The following is a 22,462-nucleotide window of genomic DNA, read 5'->3' on the forward strand; positions in this document are numbered from 1 at the left end:
TATCTCGGGCACCCCTACTTCTACTTCTAAATGAGTAGTAATTTAGTTATAATAATTCAACTTATACTCGAGCATCAATGCTGAATACTTTGACCACCAACGCTAGTAGCATTGTATTACGTAAGACTAATTTCTATTATTTTTCGCAGGCGATTACACGATCATGATCCTGTTTGCGGACGAGGAAATTCCACGAAGCCCAATTTCGGTGCCGGTAGCGTCGAACCACAACGCCAGAAATGTCAAGGTCTCCGGTCCAGGAGTGGAGAAAGAGGGTGAGGCGATAGGTCGCGAACATAAATCTAAAACTGATTTTACCAACTTATTCCGGAATAGACGTGCAGATTTTTACCCGAGTTTCGATCATTTTCCAGGTGTTGAAAGCGGAAAGCCGACCCACTTCACAATTCGCACGAAAGGTGCCGGCAAGGCGAAGCCAGAAGTCAAGTTCCATCCTAAAAACAACCAGAAAGTCGACGCTAAACCTGAAATTATCGATAACGGGGTAAGTTCGACAATATAGCCCGATGCTACTTACATACCCTCGTAACGTTATGTCAGCTCTTTCGTATTCCTGAAAAGTCTTAAACATGTGAAGTACTCAAGTAGGTTTTGGCTGCTTACACTGCTTCACTTCTACTTGATAATTTTTATGGCAAAAACACATACTTTTTGAATTTGGATTTGGTTGGAAGTTAGGATATGTTTGCAACACTTTTTTAGTGAAGTTGTAGAACTAGGCGAAATAGCCCCTGTATCAGGCTACGTGAATATATTTTCGAAAATTGTACCTATTTTTTGCATTATTAGTCGTTTGGCGTTAGTTGCGATAAACTGCCTTGCAATTCCTCAACTATCAACGCTAACTGCCTTGTCCACCTTTCACACCTTGAACTGCGCTTATGATATCGGGAGGCTTACGCTAAATTCTTTTTCAGGACGACACATACACCGTCAATTACACCCCGAAGAGCAAAGGTCCGATGGACGTGGAAGTATTGTATGGCGGGGACGAAGTGCCAAAGAGCCCGTTCCGTGTAGACGTGGCCCCCGAACTCAACGTCAACAAAGTCAAAGTCGTCGGTCTTCCGGAAGGTAATCACGAAAATAATTCTCAGATTTATCTTGCTGTCGTTAGTTTTCAAAGTTATACACAATTACTTTTTCAAAAATTTGAGCTACGCTATGCTAGCTATGAGACTATTGGGGAACTATCATTTGGAATTTACTACCGCAACACTTCCGGGAGCTGATGTATGATCGATTTTAAAAAGACATGTTAATTACCTCATATCGTCAAATTAACACTGTTACCCTGTCGAGCCCCGACATTGATTCCAATTTGATATGTTTGCTACATTAGCTAACGTTTTCTTTTGTTGATTATCGTTTTTACCTGTGCAAATCTTGTCATGTAGATGCGGTTACCAGTGAAAACGGCGATTGGTAATTTGATTGGCATTATAAATATAATAATTATTACTATTATGAAAGCCATGCATCAATATTGTATTAATATATAGAAATGAATGTTTAGGTTAGGACTAGGGATTATGTTGGTGTTTAAGGTAGGGGTAGGTTAGAATAAGGATTAGGGGACATCGGTGCCGAATTTACCGGGGACTGTAGAGACAGTGTACATGTACACGCTTGATGCAGGTGTGAGCAGACTAGTTTACCTCTAAGGCTGTATCGATAATTCCTATCCAACACCTAATACTGTGAATGTGCTCCACTGTATCATCATTGACGCTGACTGTTTCCTGCATATTTTGGTTGCAGGGAACTAGAGACTCACTCTCTCTCTTTTCGTTCTCTCACAGAATTGGAAGTGGGTAAACCTGAAACGTTCAACGTGGAAACTGCGGACGCGGGTGGCAAAGGCCACTTGGACGTGGAAGTGACCGGTCCAGACAAGCGAAACGTGCCCGTCCGGGTCAGGAGCATGCCAGAGTCGGCGAGATGCACTTTCACCCCGAAAGAAGAGGGTCCGTACACGGTTGACGTTAGCTATGATGGGGTGCCTGTCGCGGGAAGCCCCTTCTTGGTGGACGCTTTGACCCCGGCCGACCCGGGCAAAGTGCGGGCGTATGGCCCCGGGCTCAAGTCTGGAAAGGTGGATGAAAACGCAACTTTTACAATCGACACGAGCGACGCAGGTAACATATTAAAACTCAAAGATTTTCCGTATAACTTTCAAATCTACGATGAGTTTGCTTTGTTTTGTGTATGTGTATCAGGGATATGTAGAAGAGTTCAAGCCTGCTGGGTGTAACACTTTTATCTCCATGTTAACCCGATTGATAGTTTACTACTCAAATACGTTGATCATGGAGATAAAACTTGATCAATGATATGCTATCGAACACTTGTGATGAATTGTCTATGGTCAAAAGACTTTGTTTTTGTAGTATATACATTATATAGTGATCGGTATCGGTTGTTTAAAATATAACCAGCTCCCGATACAAACAACTTGGTACTGATTTTTGTTCGCCTCTTTTTGCGCATTTTCCCATCCTTTCATGTGCACTTGTTATAATGTCTGTCGTACAGACCCTGTTGAAACACCGATATATTTTGTTAAGGTAACGGCCGGTTGGGAGTGACAGTGCAAGGGCCTAGCGAAGCCAAGTTGGAATGCATAGACAACGGCGACAGCACCTGTACCGTTAACTACCTTCCGACGGAAGCCGGGGAGTACAAAATTAACATTCAGTACGCCGACGAGCACATTCCTGGGTCTCCATTCACAGGTATCTGATCTCTTAATTTAGTAACCCATTTGTGGCATTTACTCCCTGATAGGGATCTTCTCATTGTACTGCAATTTTTTGGCGTTTTTATCTGAGTAAATTATAAATAACCTGATAATGATACTGATGCATATGTGACATTACACCATAGATTGTCCTTCCCACGTTATTTTGTATTACTTTTCATTCAGTCAAAGTCATTTCTCATTGTATTGCAATCTTGTGGTGTTTTGATCTTAGTAAATTATAATTCACCGATAACGGTACTGATGCATATGTGACATTACACCATAGACAAGAAGTTTTTCCTTCAAAATTATGTCTGGGCCATTGCGCAATAAATAATAAACATACACACTTGAAAAAAGTCATAAAAGTTGCCTTAAGTGCTGTGTCAGTTGAATCTACTTAAATCGGCTAATTAGTAGCTGTTAGCATCCTCTTCTTGACCTCTAAAGTTGACTGTGCATTGTTTGGAGATTGTTTTAACACCGAGTGAATTTACGATGTTTGCTAGCAATATCTGCCTCTGAACGGGTAGCGTAAATACTCCTGTGACCTTTAAATTTATGTACCGCCCGGGAAATTACGATAATGGCTAAAGTAGATTTAGATGATTAACGAGCGTGATGACCCTTTGGCACTTTACGGGACGACAAATTAAGGATACGACACAATAATTTTCAGCGGAAATCGAGCCCGCTTTCGACATCGACAAAGTCAAGTTGAAGGGCGATGGCCTCGAAAAAGCCATGGTCGGGAAAAAGGCGAAATTCACGGTGGATGCGTCAGACACGGGCGAAGCGCCGGTTGAAGTGAAGGTTGTTAATGAAGACGGATCCAAGGTTCCCGGCGTGAGAGTCCACGATAATGGAGATGGAACGCACGAGTGAGTTATCGATGAGTTTCGCCCTAATCTGAGTTTCCGAACGGTATCAGCTGTTTCTTTGTAGAGTGGTATCTGACTTTTACTTTCGCTGAGTAGAATTTACAGTGGATTTAGTACTCGTTTTGAATTGATGTGAATAGATTTGGTGTTATCTGATCACTGATATATATCGGAGGGCAGGTTCACGTAAATCACTCTGTTTCACATATCAATTATAATTATTGATCTTTCATTTCTGCTCGATAGAATTAAAAGTGGATTTAGTGCTCGTTATGAATTGATGCAAAGAGGATTTGGTGTCATCAGTACTTTATATTGGAGGGGTTGTCCACATAAATCACTTTATTCCACATTTGATTTTATATACTTGAAGTTTGCTCAATCAATCATTTATGCTACAATGTCTACGATTGAGACGGCGCCGCAATTTTGAGATTCCTGGCCGACAATGCTGTTACATAATCTTGATACATCAAACCAAATTTAGTTCCACTATCGGAATGATTATTGGAAAGATTCGTAATGGTACTAATGATCACTAATATAACCCAATATGTCTGGCCAATTCAAATTTGTAGCATGCTATTAAAATATAGGTTACCTAATTTCTGGAGTCGATCCAGCAGTAAGCCATTAAATTTTATGATTCGTAACTTATCACAGGTGCTGCAACTCAGAGAATTCATCTAATTTTGTCTTATTCTGATTGGCAAATTGTTGATATACGGTAGTTGGTTGCAATCATACGCAACACCAAATTAGATTTTATCAAACCAAGTGGGATACGCAAATAACTCTCATTCCCTCTGCAGTGTCACTTTCACACCCAATAAACCGGGAGAAGCGACGATCAAAGCCAAATACGGGGGAGAAGACATTGCCGGCTCTCCGAAGAAAGTGAAAATCTTGCCAGATATCGATACCAGCAGTGTTAAAACGTATGGACCAGGAGTGGAAAAGGACGGTATGTTTACGTGACATTTTTATGCTAACCATTTTTCTCCACACTTGGAATGTGTAGACATTCGTCCAAGGAAGCGATGCTGAATAAATGAAAATTACTTGTAAAATCCAGCCCATTGCTTTTTTTCATGTGTTTTTGTAATTGAAATCTGTTCTATCAGGCGTTCTTGCCGATGTCGACACTGGATTCACGGTCGACGCCAAGCGACTTGCTCCACGAGGTGGCAATCATGTTCACGCCAAAGCGGTCATGCCCTCTGGGGAGGAAATGCCCATTGATGTTGCCGACAACAAAGACGGGACGTATGAAGCCAAATATTGCCCTTTCGAACAAGGTACGTAACCGTCTTTCTGCTTGTGGTGTGGAGTTGCTGGAATCATGTAATAATCATTTCTTCGGGGAGAGATTCATCAAGAAAATTAGAAGCTCCCTTTATTATAAGTAAGCATTTTTAAAGGCGCCTTATAAACAGAATTAGCCAATTACGTGGTACTTCTACAGTTTCAGAATACTTGATCACTCGCTTGCACTACTACTCCATCATTTTTTTGTCATGACTAATTACTTTTATTCTTTTTAAATTTTGAAATGTAGGAAGTAGTATAGGAAGTAGGAATCACTTTTACGGGTGAAATTGTCATAAGAATGGATCATATTTTCAACATTTCTATCAATTTGTCATGTCATTAGTATTTTTTGTTTGTCAAATTTCAAAAGTAGCCACCTCGAGCTAACAGCTGAAATTGTGCTACGCCGCGACAATATCTACTTTTTAAGCTACTCAAGTACTTTTCCAGAGCGTTCATCTTCTACTTTTACTTCTGCTTGTAATTGATCAAAGATTTATCGCTCTACTTCTACTTAAGTAGCAATGCCATCTACTTCGACCATCTCTGAAACATATATTCAATATTGCAGGTCCTTGCAACATTGTGGTCGACTATGACGGTGTTGAGGTGCCAGGTTCGCCTTTCCCGGTCAATGTGACCGAGGGCAGCGACGCTAGCAGGGTGAAGGCGTATGGACCAGGGCTGGAACGTGGCGTGACGGACGAAGCCGCTAAATTCACGGTGGATACGCGAGGCGCCGGCAGCGGCGGGCTGGCCCTTCTCATCGAAGGACCGTCTGACGCTAGAGTCCAGACAAATGTAAGTATTGTAGAATCGTAGCGGAATTGGCACACGATACGATTGAATTTTTTACAACATCGAACCGGTGTCCTTCTGTGTTGTAGGCAGCCTGTTCTGGTAGTTTTTCGGTATATCTTACTATTTTGTACCTGCCTCATCTAAAATGATGGGGCAAACACACAAATTTGACTTATGATTCAAAAAATCAAGGCGTCTGTCGTCTTGTGACTCTGTGCTTCCCCAAAGTTGACACCTGTCGTAAAAGCGTCCTACCCTGAATATCGAGAAGAGTTAAATATAAGTCTTACCTTAAGAATAGCAAATGAATATAATAGATATCCCTTAGAATGAGCCCTGGTGTCATGGCTTCAAACATATAGCCTTGAAAATATTGATAACACTGTAATTATAAACCCAACCTTGAAAATATTGACTGAATGAAAATAATAGACGTCCACAAACGTTACCTCCCTTGTCTAAGTGGAAGAGAAGGATTTATATATGATGATGAATAAATGAAAGTATGATAGATATCCCTTGAAATTAGAGACAGTGTCATAGGTTAAGCGAAAAACGGCATGAACACTGTCTTATTGTTGGAGAAACGTACTCGGTATCCATGTGTCCTATCACCAGCAATGGCAGGGAACTACTGTGTTTAAATCAGTGCTGAAAAATCTCATTGACGTCGTTATATACGTACCAAATTACAGGATCACAAAGACGGCACGTGCGACGTGGAATATTTCCCGACGGAAGCTGGCGATTACGAAGTCAACGTCACGTTCGACTCAAAACCAGTGCCCGGGTCTCCGTTCACAGTTCCGATCAAGGATCGCGTTGACCCATCGAAGGTAACGAATTGTTTCCTAGGCGTAGGCGCAAATTTACGCGGCCCTGACCTGTTTAGGTGAAATGTTCCGGCCCGGGAATATCGCCCGGCGCTCGAAAGGGCGTGCCACAAGAATTTTTGATTGATTGCAAAAAAGCTGGCGTCGCTCCGTTGGAGGTGGCTGCTAAAGGACCCAGAGGTGGGTGGTCATTTTATAATTTTCCAAATTTCGTGGATCAAATTGTTGAGTTTAGTCAGAGATGAGTGTGGTATAGACTTGAATTGGCTTGCATTGGAAAAGGAGATTTTCAAATGGATTATTTTATTTCATATTGATATATCGTTCATGTGATTTGTAAGTGATGGTAGACTAATAAATTTTCTATATTCATTCTTTTGCTTATGCATTGAATGGTGTAAAAAATACACATAGATACATATAAGACTATGTTTGGAATGAAAGGTACTGCTTGAACTCTAACTCTTTTTGTGAACAGTCTAAAGATGACGTACAAATCCATCGCGCTACCCAACATTCTCATCTTTTTACAGCTGATCATTGCATTTGTCTATGTCCTGTATTATTTATATTAAGGTGTGTATAATTTTGGTTGAGGACATTCTCAGAGGTGGTCAGCGACGAAGTCATTCTGCACTACTTACCCAAGTTGTTGTGTATTCTAAGTTCACTTCCAACTGAAGAGTTTTCTACTTTGACCACCTGGATATTGTTAACCATTCAAAGCCGTCACAATCTTTATAATAATTTACTATCATATGAACTGTCCTCATTCTCAACCGTTCTGTGCTCAGGCGTCAGAGATGACGTTGATGTGATCGATAACGGAGACGGAACTCATACGGCAAGATACACCCCATCCACCGAAGGTCTTTACCAAATGCAGGTGCGGTACGACGATCAAGACGTTCCGGAAATGCCGAAGCGAATCCGTGTGCTTCCTACCCACGAAGCTGACAAGGTAGGATCCCAATTTGCTGCTGTTTCGGGATTGATTTTTCACAATCTTGAATCGTGTGCTGTTCTAGTTAGACATGCTACCGTGACGCCTACTCTGACACTTGGAAAAAATTTTTTTGAAATGTAGAGTGATGATGCTTACAAAATCTAAAAAGGCTGAATACAGTCTAGTTGGGGATAGCTAACATTCTCCATTCCAAAAAATGCATGTTGTAAATTGTAACTGCAGACCATCTTGATACCCTTGGCACATTTCGATACACTAGGTGGGCTCAAATTCATAGTTTAAGTTTGAAATTCTAGTGGGGATCGTGTTGTCTATCTAAAAATGCATCCGTCATGATTTGTAAGCTCACAATGCAGACCTGCTGTTACCAGCAAACATTTCTATACACACAAAACAACACAACACAACACTAGGTGGGTACAACACAAAACAACACAACACAACACTAGGTGGGTTCAAATTCGTAGTTAAAGTTTGAAATTCTGGTGGGGATAGTGTTGTCTATTCTAAAATACATGTTTCATGATTTGTAAGCTCACGATGCAGACCTGCTGATACCAGCACACATTTCAATACAGTGGGGTCAAATTTTCGAGTGTCCATGTTAAAACAGAGACCTTACAAGAGTATATTTTCCATTATATACATGGCTACATAAATGATAAAGGGGAATGCGACAGCCACTTACAATTGTGCTGCGTGGTTACTGATGATCAAGTAATAATAAAATATATTCAGGTTAAGTGTAGCGGTCCTGGAATTGCAAGCACTGTGGACGCATCCATGCCGACGGAATTCACTATCGACGCTAAGGAAGCCGGCGACGGTGTCCTTGCAGTGCAAGTCACGGTATGTTTTTTGTCGTTGTTTATCGCCCGTGCATGATTTTTTGTCATTTGTCATCTAAATTGTGTTGTGTTCATAGACTGAATTGACGATTCTTACACTGTGTGATTTAGATTAGCACTTAACTCCTGTAAGTAGAAAACGTCAATGCGTAGCGTGTGGAGTAGTGAGCGTCTAACATTGTGCCGGTTTGTACCACATCAATTTTGGGGAATCAAAGTAGAATAAAAGTCCATTTAACACATTTTAAGAGAATTAACTTTGTGTGAAGTTTTTAATGCTTTGGCAATATCCAGGCCATGATTATCTTTGAAACAATGTTATAAACATGAACATGAACATGATTAAACATGATTTTCTATAAGTTTGAAAAACGGATCTCAAAATTTGAACATTGGACATAAGTTTTTTTGATTCCACCGCGATGATATACTTAGACAAAGGTATTGTTAATTGTCTCTGTTCGGATTAGACTTCAATTTCGTTCATTCATAGACATGTGACACTCGTTCATGTGACACTCAAGGATGCGAGTTAAGTTTAGGGTTAAGGTTAATTAAAGATAAGGTAAGGTTGGGTTAGTTTGAAGTTAGGTCTATGGGGTTAGGGAAAGGGTTAATTTGGGTGTAAGAGTTGGGTTTGGGGTTATAAAGCCGCATGCTAGCAAAGTATGATTTTACATTGTGTCATATGCTCAAATGTCGAGCAGTCCCTCGACACTTCTATTTTTCATGTCATTTACACCGCGGTGTAATTACTTAGAATCCGAAACGTGAAAAAAATGTTACCGAGGTCCCGGCACCTTCGAAGTCTGCCAAAAAACGGGCAGGCGGCAGCAGGACTAGCTCCGTGTCGTCCTCCTCGTCCGAGGAGGAAAAGGTAACTTTGGTGCCCAACGCCAATGCCGCAGCTTGCAGCTAATCGCGAGTTACCCTCTGACGAAATGCGATCCTCTTGCTTTCTGCTTGATCATTAATTCTTGGCGCTTTTTCAATTAATTCTCGGTGCTAACGACTTGATTTTTCAAGATGCCGGCAATTTTGAGATGAATGTGTACTGTCAGATTAATGTTGAAACAGAATTGTAGCTTATTTGTGGAAGATAGGTGGTTCAGAGCTAAATCAAGTATCTGATATCAAGTCTCGGTACTGTATTATAAGCATGCATTATTCACGAACTCCTCCACATTCTTTATGTGGCATCAGTGCAGACGTGTTTCGAATAGTCAGCGTTGCTACTCGACTCGATTTCCACTCAAGTAGTGTTTTCTGTGATGTGTCAAAATTGATTTGATTGAAACCATTGAAGGGGACTCTTTTATGGTGCTTTTAGATAAGACTGCGTCAGATGCAATGCATGTCTAATTGCCTATTTAGAATACAGGTTATTGGGATTTTGAAATCTAAAATTTACAAAAAAAAACAGTATATCAGTGAACTGTGTCACTGGTTCGACACATCACGATCTTCTGGAAACTTGATCATGTTTGTTGTGCCTTCAACCGTGAACAATCTCGGTGACATGCTGCTTGATGCTCTAATAATATTCCTATTCTTTCCTTCTTATTCTACATTCTGCTTGGTGCGTAGATTTAGATAGTGCAAGTAATACTAATGAGCCATGGACTAATTTTTTAAATGCTGTTTTATTGATTGATCGCCATTACATGTATCAGGCTGTTTGCTGTGCCTGTGCGTATGTACGTGGTGCATATGCATCATATCGCATATACGGAGCCTTGGATTTCTAAACTTGCTGCTAATATACACAGTATTCAAGTCCATTTCCTAGTTCAATCGACAATCGAGCTAGTAGTTGACAATCTGCTTCCTGGAATATTTGCATGCATCAATGCACAATGTGATTTGGAATTACTTCACTTAGTGACACCCCAATTTTAGGAACAACATTTTGTGTTAATGTTTCATATATGGTTAGTAACTGGTGACCTTCAATATTTTTCAGCTTGGTTGAATGTCGCTAGCTAGCAGTTACCTCTTGCTGACGCTTGTACAATGTGCATGCTTGATTTTAATCATTCGCTGTCTGGCTTGCAATCAGAATGCGATTCTTTGACGCCATGCTGGCTCCTGAATACTTGGATTTGTTGTATGTTAGGATCCCGAGGGATATCCCAAGAAACCGAAAATCGTGGACAACGGAGATGGAACATACAACGTCACTTATTTGCCGGATATGACAGGAAGATATCAAGTGTCTGTCAAGTATGGCGGTGACGAAGTGCCGTATTCGCCTTTCCGTACAAGGGCAACGCCTGTTGGCGACGCCAATAAATGTGACGTATCAGGTACTGGAAGTGGTTCTCTTGTGGTGTATATATCGCACAATGTAGACTCCTTTTAGTATATTCATGTTCCATCTCTGTTTCGAAGAGACTCTTGTAAGAACTTCAATACACAACTGAATAATACATTCATATTCAAATAAGCCCAAATATTTTCAGCTGACATTTGTCAGGGGTAATCGTCAGCAACTAGTACACTTCAAAAAATTCTTTTGAGAAGAAATTTGGAAATGAACTTCTGAAATCTATCTACTTGCCGACAATTAGAATATATTATTCAATTATCTTCACTGCCAATGCTCATATTCATATTACTCTATTTATATACCGATACACACGTATTTCTTGCTGTTATAACTGGTTGTTTATTTGCTTTATCTTCACTGACTGGTACTTGATTCTTGTGTCTATATCTACAATAATTTAAGCTGAACTGACGTTTCCAGGATAACACTGGCACTGAAGCTTTGACATGTATGTTATACCGTAATTTGTATTAGATGATGATCAAATATATTCTCTATCCTTGTCTCCCTCATTTTTGTTTGAGCTATCAACAGTTACAATTTCCCGACTTCAAGGTTCTTTTGTAACACAATTATTCCCGCATTTTTACAGGTGACGGTCTTGGACCCACTGTACCGGTCGGGAAAGAAAATGTAATTACCGTGGACGCTAGCAAAGCCGGACCCGGCAACGTAACCTGCTCGGTTACTACTCCTGACGATGGTCTACTGAATGCCGAAGTGGTCGAAAACAAGGACAGGACATACGACGTGTTTTACACACCACCGAAACCAGGACCGTACGCCATCAATTTGAGATACGGAGGAGAACCAGTCAAGGATAGTCCGTACAACGTGAAGGTATGTCCATTTTCCTTGGGTGCTTCTGACAACGGTTTGATGCTTTGGTGTGACATCATATTGTGTGCTATCATAATTCAGTGCCACCATCGTTACATGGGTGTTTTGCATCTAAAAATAGAACATAGGCTTGGTAGGCTTATAACATAGGCTTGGTTGTGAAGTAATAGTCTACTTTACAAGACATTTGTTATTGATATAACATCGCTGTAAAGTAGTGGTTCACCTCTATTAAATATATTCATTACCAGCCAGTAACATTTTTTTTGGCCAGGGTTGTAACCAAGTCGCAAGGTTCCGAGTCAAGTCAATCTTACTTCTAATCGTTTTAACTCGAGTCGTTTGAGTCGAGTCGTTTTCAATTCGCCACCGAGTCAAGTTCAAGAGTAACGGGTTCGAGTTCGAGCCATAGTGTCATAGAGTTCGAGTCTGGGTCCAAGTTACCGTGTTCACTGTTCCGTATCGAGTTCAAGTCGGGTTCAACTCACTTCTGTGAAACTCTTGGGTGATATCGAAGGCCTCAGATTCATAATATACCAACATGTTTATTCGAACAGGTAACAGTCAGTTTCTGGGTCTATTTTTCAATTATCGGTCCTGATATACGAGACTTGAATAAGACATATTGAATCTTGAGTGTGTCGAGTCATGCGCAATGACTTGAATGCAAGTCGAGTCAATACACAAATTGACTCGGCCTAGTCATTTTCCATTTTTAAGAAAATGGCTCCAGTCTAGTCGATTCAACGAGAACTTGCGACTTGCGAGTCATTGCTGCCCTGACACAGGCTGACCGAGGCTAGCGACATCATAATTCAAGCGGTGGACCGCTACTTATTTTCTCTGCATGACCGAATACTGACCATAGTGCAACGTTTGTTTACCCGCATGTTACACTTGACTGCTTGCGTCTGTTTGCGACTCACATTTGTGCTGACCCGGTGTGGTAACCAAGGCGGCTGAAGCGGCGCCCACGCCCGAATTGGTGCAGGAGGAAATGATCGAGGCGGTTGACACCGCCCCGGCGCATGCGTACATGGCCGGTCCGGGTGCAGACGAGCTGGTGCAGGTATACGACATCCATTCAAGTCGGGCAGTTTTTTTACCTAAAAAAACGGAAGATTTGGTAGAATTGTACTACTTATCTTTATTTCTGGTTGGAGCTGTCTGCCCTTACGAAGTAGTTTGGCCTGAAAAAACTTTTTTGACTTGAAAACTGACAATTATTACATGAAAAAACTTTATTTTAACAAAATCTGGCCCTACGAAGAATTCCAGTAGTTACATTATGGTAGAAATAGTTGGAATTTGTTGACGTACAACGAAAGATACCTTCCTACATTCTCGGGCAGAAAGTTTCTGTCCTTACTAAATAGCTTGGCAAAAATGGGGAAGGAACATTCAACAGCAGCTGTTGTTGGCTGGCAACACTAACTGACTGGACTGCGAAAGGCAGAAAGCAGTTTCAGCATAAGTTTACATCACTGTTCCGATGAAATTTGTCAGAAGACCTAAATATCACTTTTATCACAATAACTAAATTTCTATTTGAAGATTCCACCTATTTGTATTGTCATCAGTTAATTGGCGAGAGCCGCGAAGATACATTTTGCAATTTCAAAAGTAGCCACCTCCAATTAACTGCTTGCTACTTTGACCACCTTTGAAAGTGTGAAAATATTGGGTGGGATAGAATATTTCGGACAAGATCGCAAGATTTCATGTAACCAATATATTCTACATTATGCGGGATGTTAGAGAAACTATATCTCTTATGCTTTGCTTTGTAACTGCGTTCTGGTTGTAATGTTAACAAAACAACCTTAGTATTGTCTTCTCTGCGTAATCTCTTCACACTACTATCGAAATAATCACCAGTGTAGTGCTTACAGCCCTGCTAACCTCATCATTTATAGATAAACACTTGATAAATATGTTACCGGTATCACATGAGGAGGCAAGCATTTTGAATTCAGTGGTTTCATGAATGTGCGATGCTGCTGTGGTGTGTGGTTTTGGATTTTTGACTTCATGGATTTTGCATGTTGAAGACTGTAATCACGCAAACTCGATCTCCAGTTTTACATTATAGGCGCTTGATGAGAGCGATATGCTTCGTGCCGTGGACTTCGTATTTGAGGTCCCGCAAAGACCAGGCGACTTGACAAGTATGTCATATTGATTTATGTTGGTAACTTTATACCGTTAATTTCCCGTCATTATTTTGCAAAAGGTGTGGTGCATATGCCATCCGGCCGTACCGGAGAACCAAACATTATTAATAATGGCGACGGAACAATTTCGATTAGTTACACCCCGACTGAAGCCGGACTTCACGAGATGGACATTCTGTTCGACAAGGAACATATACCAGGCAGCCCTGTCCAGTTTTACGTCGATGCTATCGCGCCGGGACACGTCACTGCTTTCGGACCAGGTCTAGTTACCGGTAGAGTGGAGAAACCCGCTGAATTTACAGTTGTAACTAAAGATGCCGGCGCAGGTATGTACAAATAATTATATTGTGAAAACAGCAATTAAAATTAACTACATTCAATCTTGTTTAGGTGGATTAGCACTTGCTATCGAGGGTCCTTCGAAGGCGGAGATTACCTGCAACGATAACAAAGACGGCACGTGCTCGTTTAGTTATGTCCCGACCGCGGCCGGTGAATATCAAATCACGATCAAATTTGACGATGAGCATATTCACGGAAGTCCGTTTACGGCTAATATCTCAGGTATGGGGTGCATTTTGTTTTAGATAATATTTTTGTTGGAACGAATATCATGGTATTCTGATTATCGAGTAGGCAATAAATTCAAGATAGATTACAACATTTTTCATGAAGTTGTCGACTTTCTTAGTGGAAAATATTGCTCCCATATCACTATGACATACTATTTGAAATAAATGTCTGGCCCATACCTCCCCAAGTTACTTTTGAAATTCAATTGGATTCTAGACCAAACTTTTTCTGTGGTATTTCAACTGCAGTATTATCAGTGACTGATACAAACAACTGTCATTACCAGGGTGTGACCCCGGGCCTTCAAACCAAGTCAGATTAGGTGACTTGTACCATTGTCAAAACAACTCAGATTTCGATCAAAATCTCTTCTTTTTTCACTGAAACACAACCGCTTCAACCAGACTTTAACCCGAATTGAAATCAACGCTCACACTTGATTTAACGATGAATTATTTCAGATGGGTCCACTCCTCGCGCCGCGACTATTGTTCCTGGAACTATGACAGATTTCGCTTTGAAAATCAACGAAACCGACCTTACTCAGTTGACGGCGAGCATCGAATCGCCAAGCGGAAAGAAGGAGGATTGTCAATTGAAACGCTTGCCGAACGGACACATTGGTATGTGTCTTGAATTCAAAGGAATTATCCTGTCAGACCGATTGTTCTAGTTGCCTGATATATTGCTTTGTACATTGTGGGTTCCCAAATGTTTTTGCGTCAAGTTAATATGTGCAATTGTGCAATATTGATAGCTATCCTGGAATTGTCTTCGAATTGCTTGAAGCCATGGCCTGTTGAATTTTAACAGTGATCCCAACGTTGTGATAGTTCGCTTTGCTCTGAAGACATTTAGATTACCTTACCTTAGGAGTCATCAATGATTCGAGCCTAGCAGTGCGAGTCTGATTTTCGAGCACCAAAACTACTAATAATGAAGAACTATTTTATGAATACTATTTATCGTTTTCACGCTTGCTATACTTCCCACCACGACAGTCATGAAAACTCAATTGAGACTGTCCACTGTTATATTTCTACAATTAATAGACTCTATTACTTCAGTGTCATGGAGGTGATGAATAACAAGTCCTTTATAGGTCATATCATCACCTCCAGTCAAATTTAATGTTTGACGAATCAATAAATGTCTGTCTGTCTGTCTGTCTGTCGTACTATCGAAATCATATAGCATTAAGTCAGACGTGTGTATAGAAACGACCGTACTGCGTAGCGACATTGTAACGAAACGCACTTTTTTCATAGTAATGGTTGACATTGTTGACTGATATGAAATGCTTACTTGGTAAGTACAACTGGCATCATTTTCCTTACGATTGTATGAAAGGTATAAATTTTCACTTTGTAATTCATTCTGGTTGTAAAATTACGGAATTGCTGTTTCCAAAGGAATTCCATTTAAGCAGTGATCAGATTAGGTACCTTGTGAACCCTCTGGGTTGACAGCAGTGTCTGGATCAGCGAGCTAAATGCTGCTATCTTTATCTCCAGGTATTTCTTTTACGCCCCACGAAGTCGGAGAGCACCTGGTCAGTGTTAAGAAACGCGGTCGGCACGTCGCTAACAGCCCGTTCCGAATCATGGTGAGCGAAGCTGAAATCGGCGACGCCAGCAAAGTGAAAGTGTACGGGAGTGGCATTGAGAAGGCAAAGGCCGGCGAGCTTGCCGAGTTATACGTGGACACCAGGGAAGCAGGTGGGAGACATGTTTGCGACTTCCCTGGTGCTGTGTGTTTGATTATGGTTCCCATATACCTATTCTGTAGTGCGGACCCCATAATTTTTTGAGTGGTTGAGTAACCCCTCCAGAGATTAGACTTCACTTCAGCCCAATCCTAATCCCAGCATCAATCTTGTGTATTTCACCTCGAAAAGATAATCCATCATTATGGTCTGATTAATTATTGGGAGATAATATAGTTTTAATAGTTGTAGTTTTCATAGTTGCAGTTTCGACATTGACCTTTATGTACCACTCAAAACTAGTCTGCGCATCTCGTGTTGAGAACCTATGAAGTAGGCGGAAAACATGTTGTAAAATGCGATACTAATATGAAAGGAAAATTTATATCCATCGTGACTTTTGATAAAGAATTTTGAAAATCTGTACTCGTGCGGTGCCTTGGGTGGAATGTTATAGTTACCTGCAAGAATGCTTGCTTATGGTAAGTGAATATTAGTGTGATTTGCCGACCGCCACCATCGTTCGACGTTTACCATACCACTCAGGGGCAAACGGGAAATTATATCATTATTGTGCCATTCTTTATACACGCCTCGGTTTTGATTACATATTCAACTAGTGTCGTTTCCCGCTGTTGGGCAATGCTAATGAAGTATTTGTGAGCTTGTAAACATGTTTTTCAGGTTATGGTGGATTGGGATTGTCAGTTGAAGGTCCGAGCAAAGTGGATATCGAGTGCCACGACGAAAAGGACGGCGTTTGCAGAGTGACTTACACGCCGCGCGAACCAGGAGTATACAATGTGAACGTGAAATTCGCGGAAAACCACGTTCCGGGATCTCCTTTCACTGTCAAATGCACAGGTTGGTAATGTACTCTGTCTCTTCAGATGTAACTAAATTCATGTATCGATATGATATCCAATAGCTTACCTTTGGTTCGGAAGATTAATTAAAGCTATCGAAATCAACCCATGACATTAACACAAGATTTCTGGCTCTGTAAATGAATCCTTTTTCTCTAGTGAAGGTATTGATTCAACGACTGTCCAAGTGTCCAGTCGCATCAGCCCTTCTCTGCCATTAATTTTCATGTTTTCATTGTAAGACAAATTAAATGATATTTCTCTCTCATTAGACATTTGATTCAATAACATTGCGTGTGCACAAAGTCTCTTCAAATGTACTGGTTACCGTGGTATGCATTGCGACAACCAAATACCAACATATTTATTTTAATCACATCAAAAACCTTGCGATTTGCAATTGTAACAGGCTAATACCTCTTCTCAACTACTGTGCCGTTCCAGCATGCATTGATTAACATTCATTCTGTCGTTTCAGGCGAAGGAACACAAACTCAGAGCATTCAGAGAGAGAGAAAGGCGCCATCCATTGCAACCGTTGGCAGCACTTGCGATTTGAATTTGAAAATCCCGAGTAAGTCCATTTTAACGGCGCTGACTATCCTAATCTCTTGATACTAGCTGCTGCGACACAGCTTCTGTCATTTCTTATCGACTATTTCTCTTCTTTGTTGTAGTGAATTATCTGCAGACTTCTTCCTCTGCCACTTCATCTTCCGCATTCCGCCAGTCCTATAGTATGACAGAGCACACGAGAATACAGCAGGCCGCGGGCCAGAAGCACATCACGCAGGAAACGTCCCAGTCGGTTTTGGGACGGGGCAACAAGGCGATGCCGTTCGTGCCGGTCTTTACGCACCGGTCCGGTCTCGGCGTCTTTCAACATACTGCGAAATTGAAAGGTTTTTTCCTCTTTCCTTTCTTCTACTGATTTCACAATCTTGTCTTATCTATAAATGGTGTAGCTTGCTTCGCTTTTTCTATCATTTTTCCGATACTGCTCTTTTCCTGACTATTTCTGAAGTTTATTTCGACAGGGTAACGGCTATTAACGTTGCGCGTCTCGATTTCGATCTATTTTTACATGAGTCATTTTTTTATTGCCTAATTTTGATGTGAAAATCTTCGCGCAGAAGCCGACATTCGCGATCTGTCCGCGTCTGTCATGAGTCCCTCGGGCGAGGTGGAAGAAGCCCAGGTGTACGAGAGCGGCGACAACACGTACAGCATCCGCTTCGTGCCGAAAGAAATGGGAGTGCACACGGTCAGCGTGAAGTATCTGGGCGATCACGTACCGGGCAGTCCGTTCCAGTTTACGGTCGGCCCGCTTGGAGCCGGCGGCGCTGGGAAGGTGACGGCCGGCGGACCGGGGCTGGAGTCTGCCACTGTTAACGTGCCAGGTGTGGATTTTCTTGGTGTTGAAAGATTCTGCTTGTTGAGCCTCTTGGAGGCACAGAACTTCAATATACAATTAAATAGTAAATTCATATTGAAATAAAGCCGAATATCTTCAGCATCCAGGTGAGAATTGGAAAGACATGGTATATCAATAATCATATAAATGTTCTTTCCCATTCTCTACTAATTTCTTACGATTACCCTTGATGAGTGTCAGCCGAAAATATTCGGGTTAATTTCAATATGAATATATTATTCAATTGCATTACTTCTAACTAACTTTGCCTACTTTTGACCACTTACAGAACAATGCTAAATGTGTCAACCATTTGCCCATTCTTATCTCATTTTGTTGTCGTCAACAGCTGATTTCAACATTTGGACACGCGAAGCCGGTGCCGGCGGCCTCTCCATCGCAGTTGAAGGTCCTTCGAAAGCGGAAATAAACTTTGAAGATCGAAAGGACGGATCCTGCGGAGTTTCCTACATTGCTACCGAACCAGGTATTGCTTTTCGTTAAGATATCAAGTGTCCGTACGGATACTGAGTGCTTATTATTCGCGATTCAGGTGAATATGAAGTATCAGTGAAGTTCAATGACGAGCATATACCGGGCAGTCCTTTCCCGGTGACGGTTACAGGAAAGAGCGGATCGGTGCCGAGATTCCATGTACGTTTTATGGGACGCGTCTCGCGATTGAGAGTGATTGAATTATTGCATTTTTCAGCAATCGGACGCCAGTAAAGTGACCTCGTACGGAGGTGGATTGAGGAGAGCCAAAGTCGGAGAAGACAACACCTTCACCGTGGACTGCAGCAGTGCGGGTGAGAATCTATTTATGGCTGTTCCATAATTCGAGGATTGTGACTTGCAACTTCGAACCAGGTGATTTCATAAATGAAATTGTCGATGATTTTTAAAGCTACTTACTGAAATGACTTTCTCTATTTTCCATTCGATAAGCCTGGATTGCCGTGGACTTCGCTTCTACTGCTTGAGTATAATTGCACAACATTAACGTACAATTGAATAGCATCAGTGTCCAAAATACCTCCACTCACCAAAAAAGTCTCAGACCATGCGTCTCAAACACGCGGAACGCGAGAACCTTTTGTACAGCCCGCGTCGAAATTTTGGATTTTCAAGTATTCGACAATGTTTTAAGTACCACATATTTTTTTCGGAATTGAAACTTTAAATCACTTCGACATTGCTCCAAAACTAATAATACTTCAGTATCACATCACTTTCAAACGCTACGATACAGTGGAACATCTGCTATTACATCATATTGCCTATGATAATGATGATGATGATGAAGTAGTAATGATAATGATGATGAAACGCCACCCGTAGGAAACATTGAACACCCGTATTATCAATGCGGCGGCAAAACTTGAAGATTAACCCGCGAACACACTTGAGTTTGAGACCCCTATTTTAAACCCATTCCTGTCTTTACGACCTCACAATCGGTCTGTGAAGTTACTTCATTATTAGCAAAACCTAATTCTCTCACATCTCCCGAAATTTCATTGTGGTATCCAGTTGCGTTTCACATGTAGTTCAGTGTTCCTAGCAAGACAATCAGAGATTTCCTCTTGGTTCTCGACAATCTGCATTGTAGGACATTCGTGCCCAGCGACATTAACGCGCGCTACCTTTTCACAGGCTCGAACATGCTTCTCGTGGGCGTGCACGGCCCGGAGACGCCTTGCGAGGAAGTGTACGTGAAGCACATCGGAGACAGGAGATACACGGTCACTTACACGGCCAGGGATGCGGGAGAATACACGCTGATCGTGAAATGGGGCGAAGACCACATTCCGGGGTCTCCGTTCTTAGTACGAATCCCATGAAGACAGTAATGTAGTTTATGTCTTTGCACAAACACGGAATTCGTCCGGGACGACGGAGAGCGAATGTGGAATTAGCAAATCTCATTTTGTGGTGCCCTTGTTATCATGCCTACTGTTTTTTGTTTTGTTTTTGCGCTTTCTGTTACATGGCGAAATAATGGAATGTAACAATCTCTATCTTTCCTATAGTACACATTTTCTTAAAGAGCTGCCCGTTAACTATGTTTGAATCATGATAGTCTTATCAACTCAAGCGCCATAGCCAATGAATTGTGTATTCATCTGTGCCTTGGTGCCTTTCAATTTATGTTGCGATATAAGCGAGGTATTCTAGATGCGGTGACTGTATATATATTGTGAGGTCTACTTTCGATGTCTTGTATTATATAGGTGGACTGAGTTGGCGAGCTGATTTTTTTAATGTTAGAGAAAGCTTTGTATACCGACGAAGATGCCGCTGTATGTGTATCACTTTGCAGATTATGCGATATATTCGGCGTAATAAAAGATTTCGAATCAAGTACTCGTGTTGGTTTCGGACTTGGTTATGATTTGGGGTGGTAAGCGTTGGACAAAACATACAGGCGGTTGAAAAAACAGCTCGGTTAGATGCTGATACTGATGGTGATGGTGACCTACCTACGTTCTACAGTCAATCCCAGTGACTGGTATAGGCAGGACTGAAACAGCACTTCGTCAGTACCATTTGAAAAACATAAATCTTGGGCCCACATAGGGTGATGAACAAAACACATGGGAGTTTAGCAACCGCCTTTTCTAAGACGGGCCATTTCAACACTAAACCTTGGGGTCGTTTGTCTTCATTCTGGGGTTCGCGAACATGTTGAAGGTACTCAGCTTCCAAAATAGGCCGTAAGTCTGGCAAATATGCTGACCGTTTTTCAGTAATCAGCTTATCATTGAGCTGGGTCACAAAACATTTTAAAATTAGAGATGGAGTCGCGACCATGAACGGTTAAAAACCCCCGGGTGTGCAACCGGATCTGCATTTAGGCTCATAAATAGTATTATCCGTGTGACATGACATGACTTTACGAGGTATAATTCCGTTCCCTGTATTTTCGAAGCCATCATCCTCCGTCAGCTCCACCGCTAACTATGATCATGTATGCATGCAATATTATAGACTGCTTTCATTCACAAAATCTTATGACCAGATGCACATAGAAACCAGATGTATATAGTAAGGCCCCAGAAGTTCCATCGATTACCCTATGGTTGGCTCAAGATCAGCGTTTGAACAGGAGGGGACTGAAAAAATGTTGGTTCGATCCTGGTTACAAGACACACCCACATAAATGCATCGACCTAACTTTATAGCGGCTCCTGAACCGGATCGTTACCAGATATGGTCGATAGACAACGTTTTGCTAGTGTGACGTCATATTGACAAGCAATGTGTCATATAAAATCTGCTAGTGGACGCTAAAGATTGTCCGGAATTTGCTCCGCACAAATATGGTAACCCTACACTAGCCCATCCTCAGGATTACCGGACCACGATCTGACCTATCGCGATCTTGCCTTCCATGACATTATAGAATGTAAACGTTTACATTCTATAATGACATGCTACGTACCCTATTTTTGTCGCTTGCTATTTTCTATACTATCTTCTACTTTTCATTCAGTGTGCAACCATAGCAATTTACAACGTAGCTACGTTGTAAATTGCTATGGTGCAACTGTGCATGTCTCCTCTTTACATCGCCTATGCCAAGGTGGGTGTCTGCATGATTCCATGGTCTAGCCTACTCCAAGTTGCTTCGACACCTTCCTATCTTTTCATTGTATCGCATTTTTGTGGTGCATTGAAGTGATAAAAATTGCTAATAAACATTCCGTGGACCCAGTTCTACCCTTACAAGTCGAGGAAAGGCTGGTGTGTGCTCGCTTGTACCGAAACGCATAGAAAAAGTATCAACAGCGCAGCGTTTCTCTGTGGCGCGGTTGCACATTGCTATTGCCGCGACTAGGGCTGGGCAAAATCGAGTACCTGAGTGATTCGATTCTGAATCACGTATTATGCTTCGAGTCGAGTCGAGTATTCGAGTATCGTTCATTATGACGTCCTAACAGAATGAAGTATATCAAAGTTTCAGATATGTAACTTTTATGCCAGAACAAAGAATAGAATGCCTATTATCCATCAAATTAAAGAGACTTTGGTATTTTTCGACCATACCAATTTCATTGCACTTCGTGACAAGGTTATGAGATGATTATGACTTCGCAAATGTGTTATTTCATGTAACGTTGGTAGCTTCGTGCTATGTTTCGTATGCTTG

General features: G+C 41.4%; 1 protein-coding gene across 9 annotated transcripts in view; it reads left to right on the forward strand.

Moving 5' to 3' along the window:
• Nucleotides 1–20,673, forward strand: part of LOC145457396 (filamin-C-like) — a 52,017-nt gene extending 31,344 nt beyond the window's left edge. For 2 of the 9 annotated variants that reach the window (XM_080335598.1, XM_080335597.1), the window contains exons 18-47: nucleotides 150–275; nucleotides 375–505; nucleotides 939–1,095; nucleotides 1,824–2,159; nucleotides 2,589–2,756; nucleotides 3,444–3,645; nucleotides 4,458–4,609; nucleotides 4,770–4,943; nucleotides 5,528–5,757; nucleotides 6,453–6,593; nucleotides 6,650–6,770; nucleotides 7,385–7,551; nucleotides 8,296–8,406; nucleotides 9,166–9,282; nucleotides 10,522–10,711; nucleotides 11,327–11,574; nucleotides 12,530–12,643; nucleotides 13,667–13,742; nucleotides 13,808–14,077; nucleotides 14,142–14,315; nucleotides 14,786–14,947; nucleotides 15,839–16,042; nucleotides 16,714–16,893; nucleotides 17,374–17,469; nucleotides 17,573–17,797; nucleotides 18,029–18,295; nucleotides 18,659–18,796; nucleotides 18,863–18,963; nucleotides 19,022–19,118; nucleotides 19,966–20,673. In XM_080335598.1, coding sequence (XP_080191724.1) covers nucleotides 150–275; nucleotides 375–505; nucleotides 939–1,095; nucleotides 1,824–2,159; nucleotides 2,589–2,756; nucleotides 3,444–3,645; nucleotides 4,458–4,609; nucleotides 4,770–4,943; nucleotides 5,528–5,757; nucleotides 6,453–6,593; nucleotides 6,650–6,770; nucleotides 7,385–7,551; nucleotides 8,296–8,406; nucleotides 9,166–9,282; nucleotides 10,522–10,711; nucleotides 11,327–11,574; nucleotides 12,530–12,643; nucleotides 13,667–13,742; nucleotides 13,808–14,077; nucleotides 14,142–14,315; nucleotides 14,786–14,947; nucleotides 15,839–16,042; nucleotides 16,714–16,893; nucleotides 17,374–17,469; nucleotides 17,573–17,797; nucleotides 18,029–18,295; nucleotides 18,659–18,796; nucleotides 18,863–18,963; nucleotides 19,022–19,118; nucleotides 19,966–20,153 — 5,063 coding nt within the window. In that variant the 3' untranslated portion in view covers nucleotides 20,154–20,673. The remainder of the gene's footprint in view (nucleotides 1–149; nucleotides 276–374; nucleotides 506–938; nucleotides 1,096–1,823; nucleotides 2,160–2,588; nucleotides 2,757–3,443; nucleotides 3,646–4,457; nucleotides 4,610–4,769; nucleotides 4,944–5,527; nucleotides 5,758–6,452; nucleotides 6,594–6,649; nucleotides 6,771–7,384; nucleotides 7,552–8,295; nucleotides 8,407–9,165; nucleotides 9,283–10,521; nucleotides 10,712–11,326; nucleotides 11,575–12,529; nucleotides 12,644–13,666; nucleotides 13,743–13,807; nucleotides 14,078–14,141; nucleotides 14,316–14,785; nucleotides 14,948–15,838; nucleotides 16,043–16,713; nucleotides 16,894–17,373; nucleotides 17,470–17,572; nucleotides 17,798–18,028; nucleotides 18,296–18,658; nucleotides 18,797–18,862; nucleotides 18,964–19,021; nucleotides 19,119–19,965) is intronic. The other 7 variants (XM_080335603.1, XM_080335600.1, XM_080335602.1 and 4 more) reach the window with 4 other exon arrangements.
• Nucleotides 20,674–22,462: the final 1,789 nt, after the last annotated feature.

Source organism: Botryllus schlosseri, chromosome 15 (genome assembly GCF_051294905.1).
Source record: "Botryllus schlosseri isolate E-star chromosome 15, Bs_hap1, whole genome shotgun sequence".
In the NCBI taxonomy this organism is placed as follows: Eukaryota; Metazoa; Chordata; class Ascidiacea; order Stolidobranchia; family Styelidae; genus Botryllus; species Botryllus schlosseri.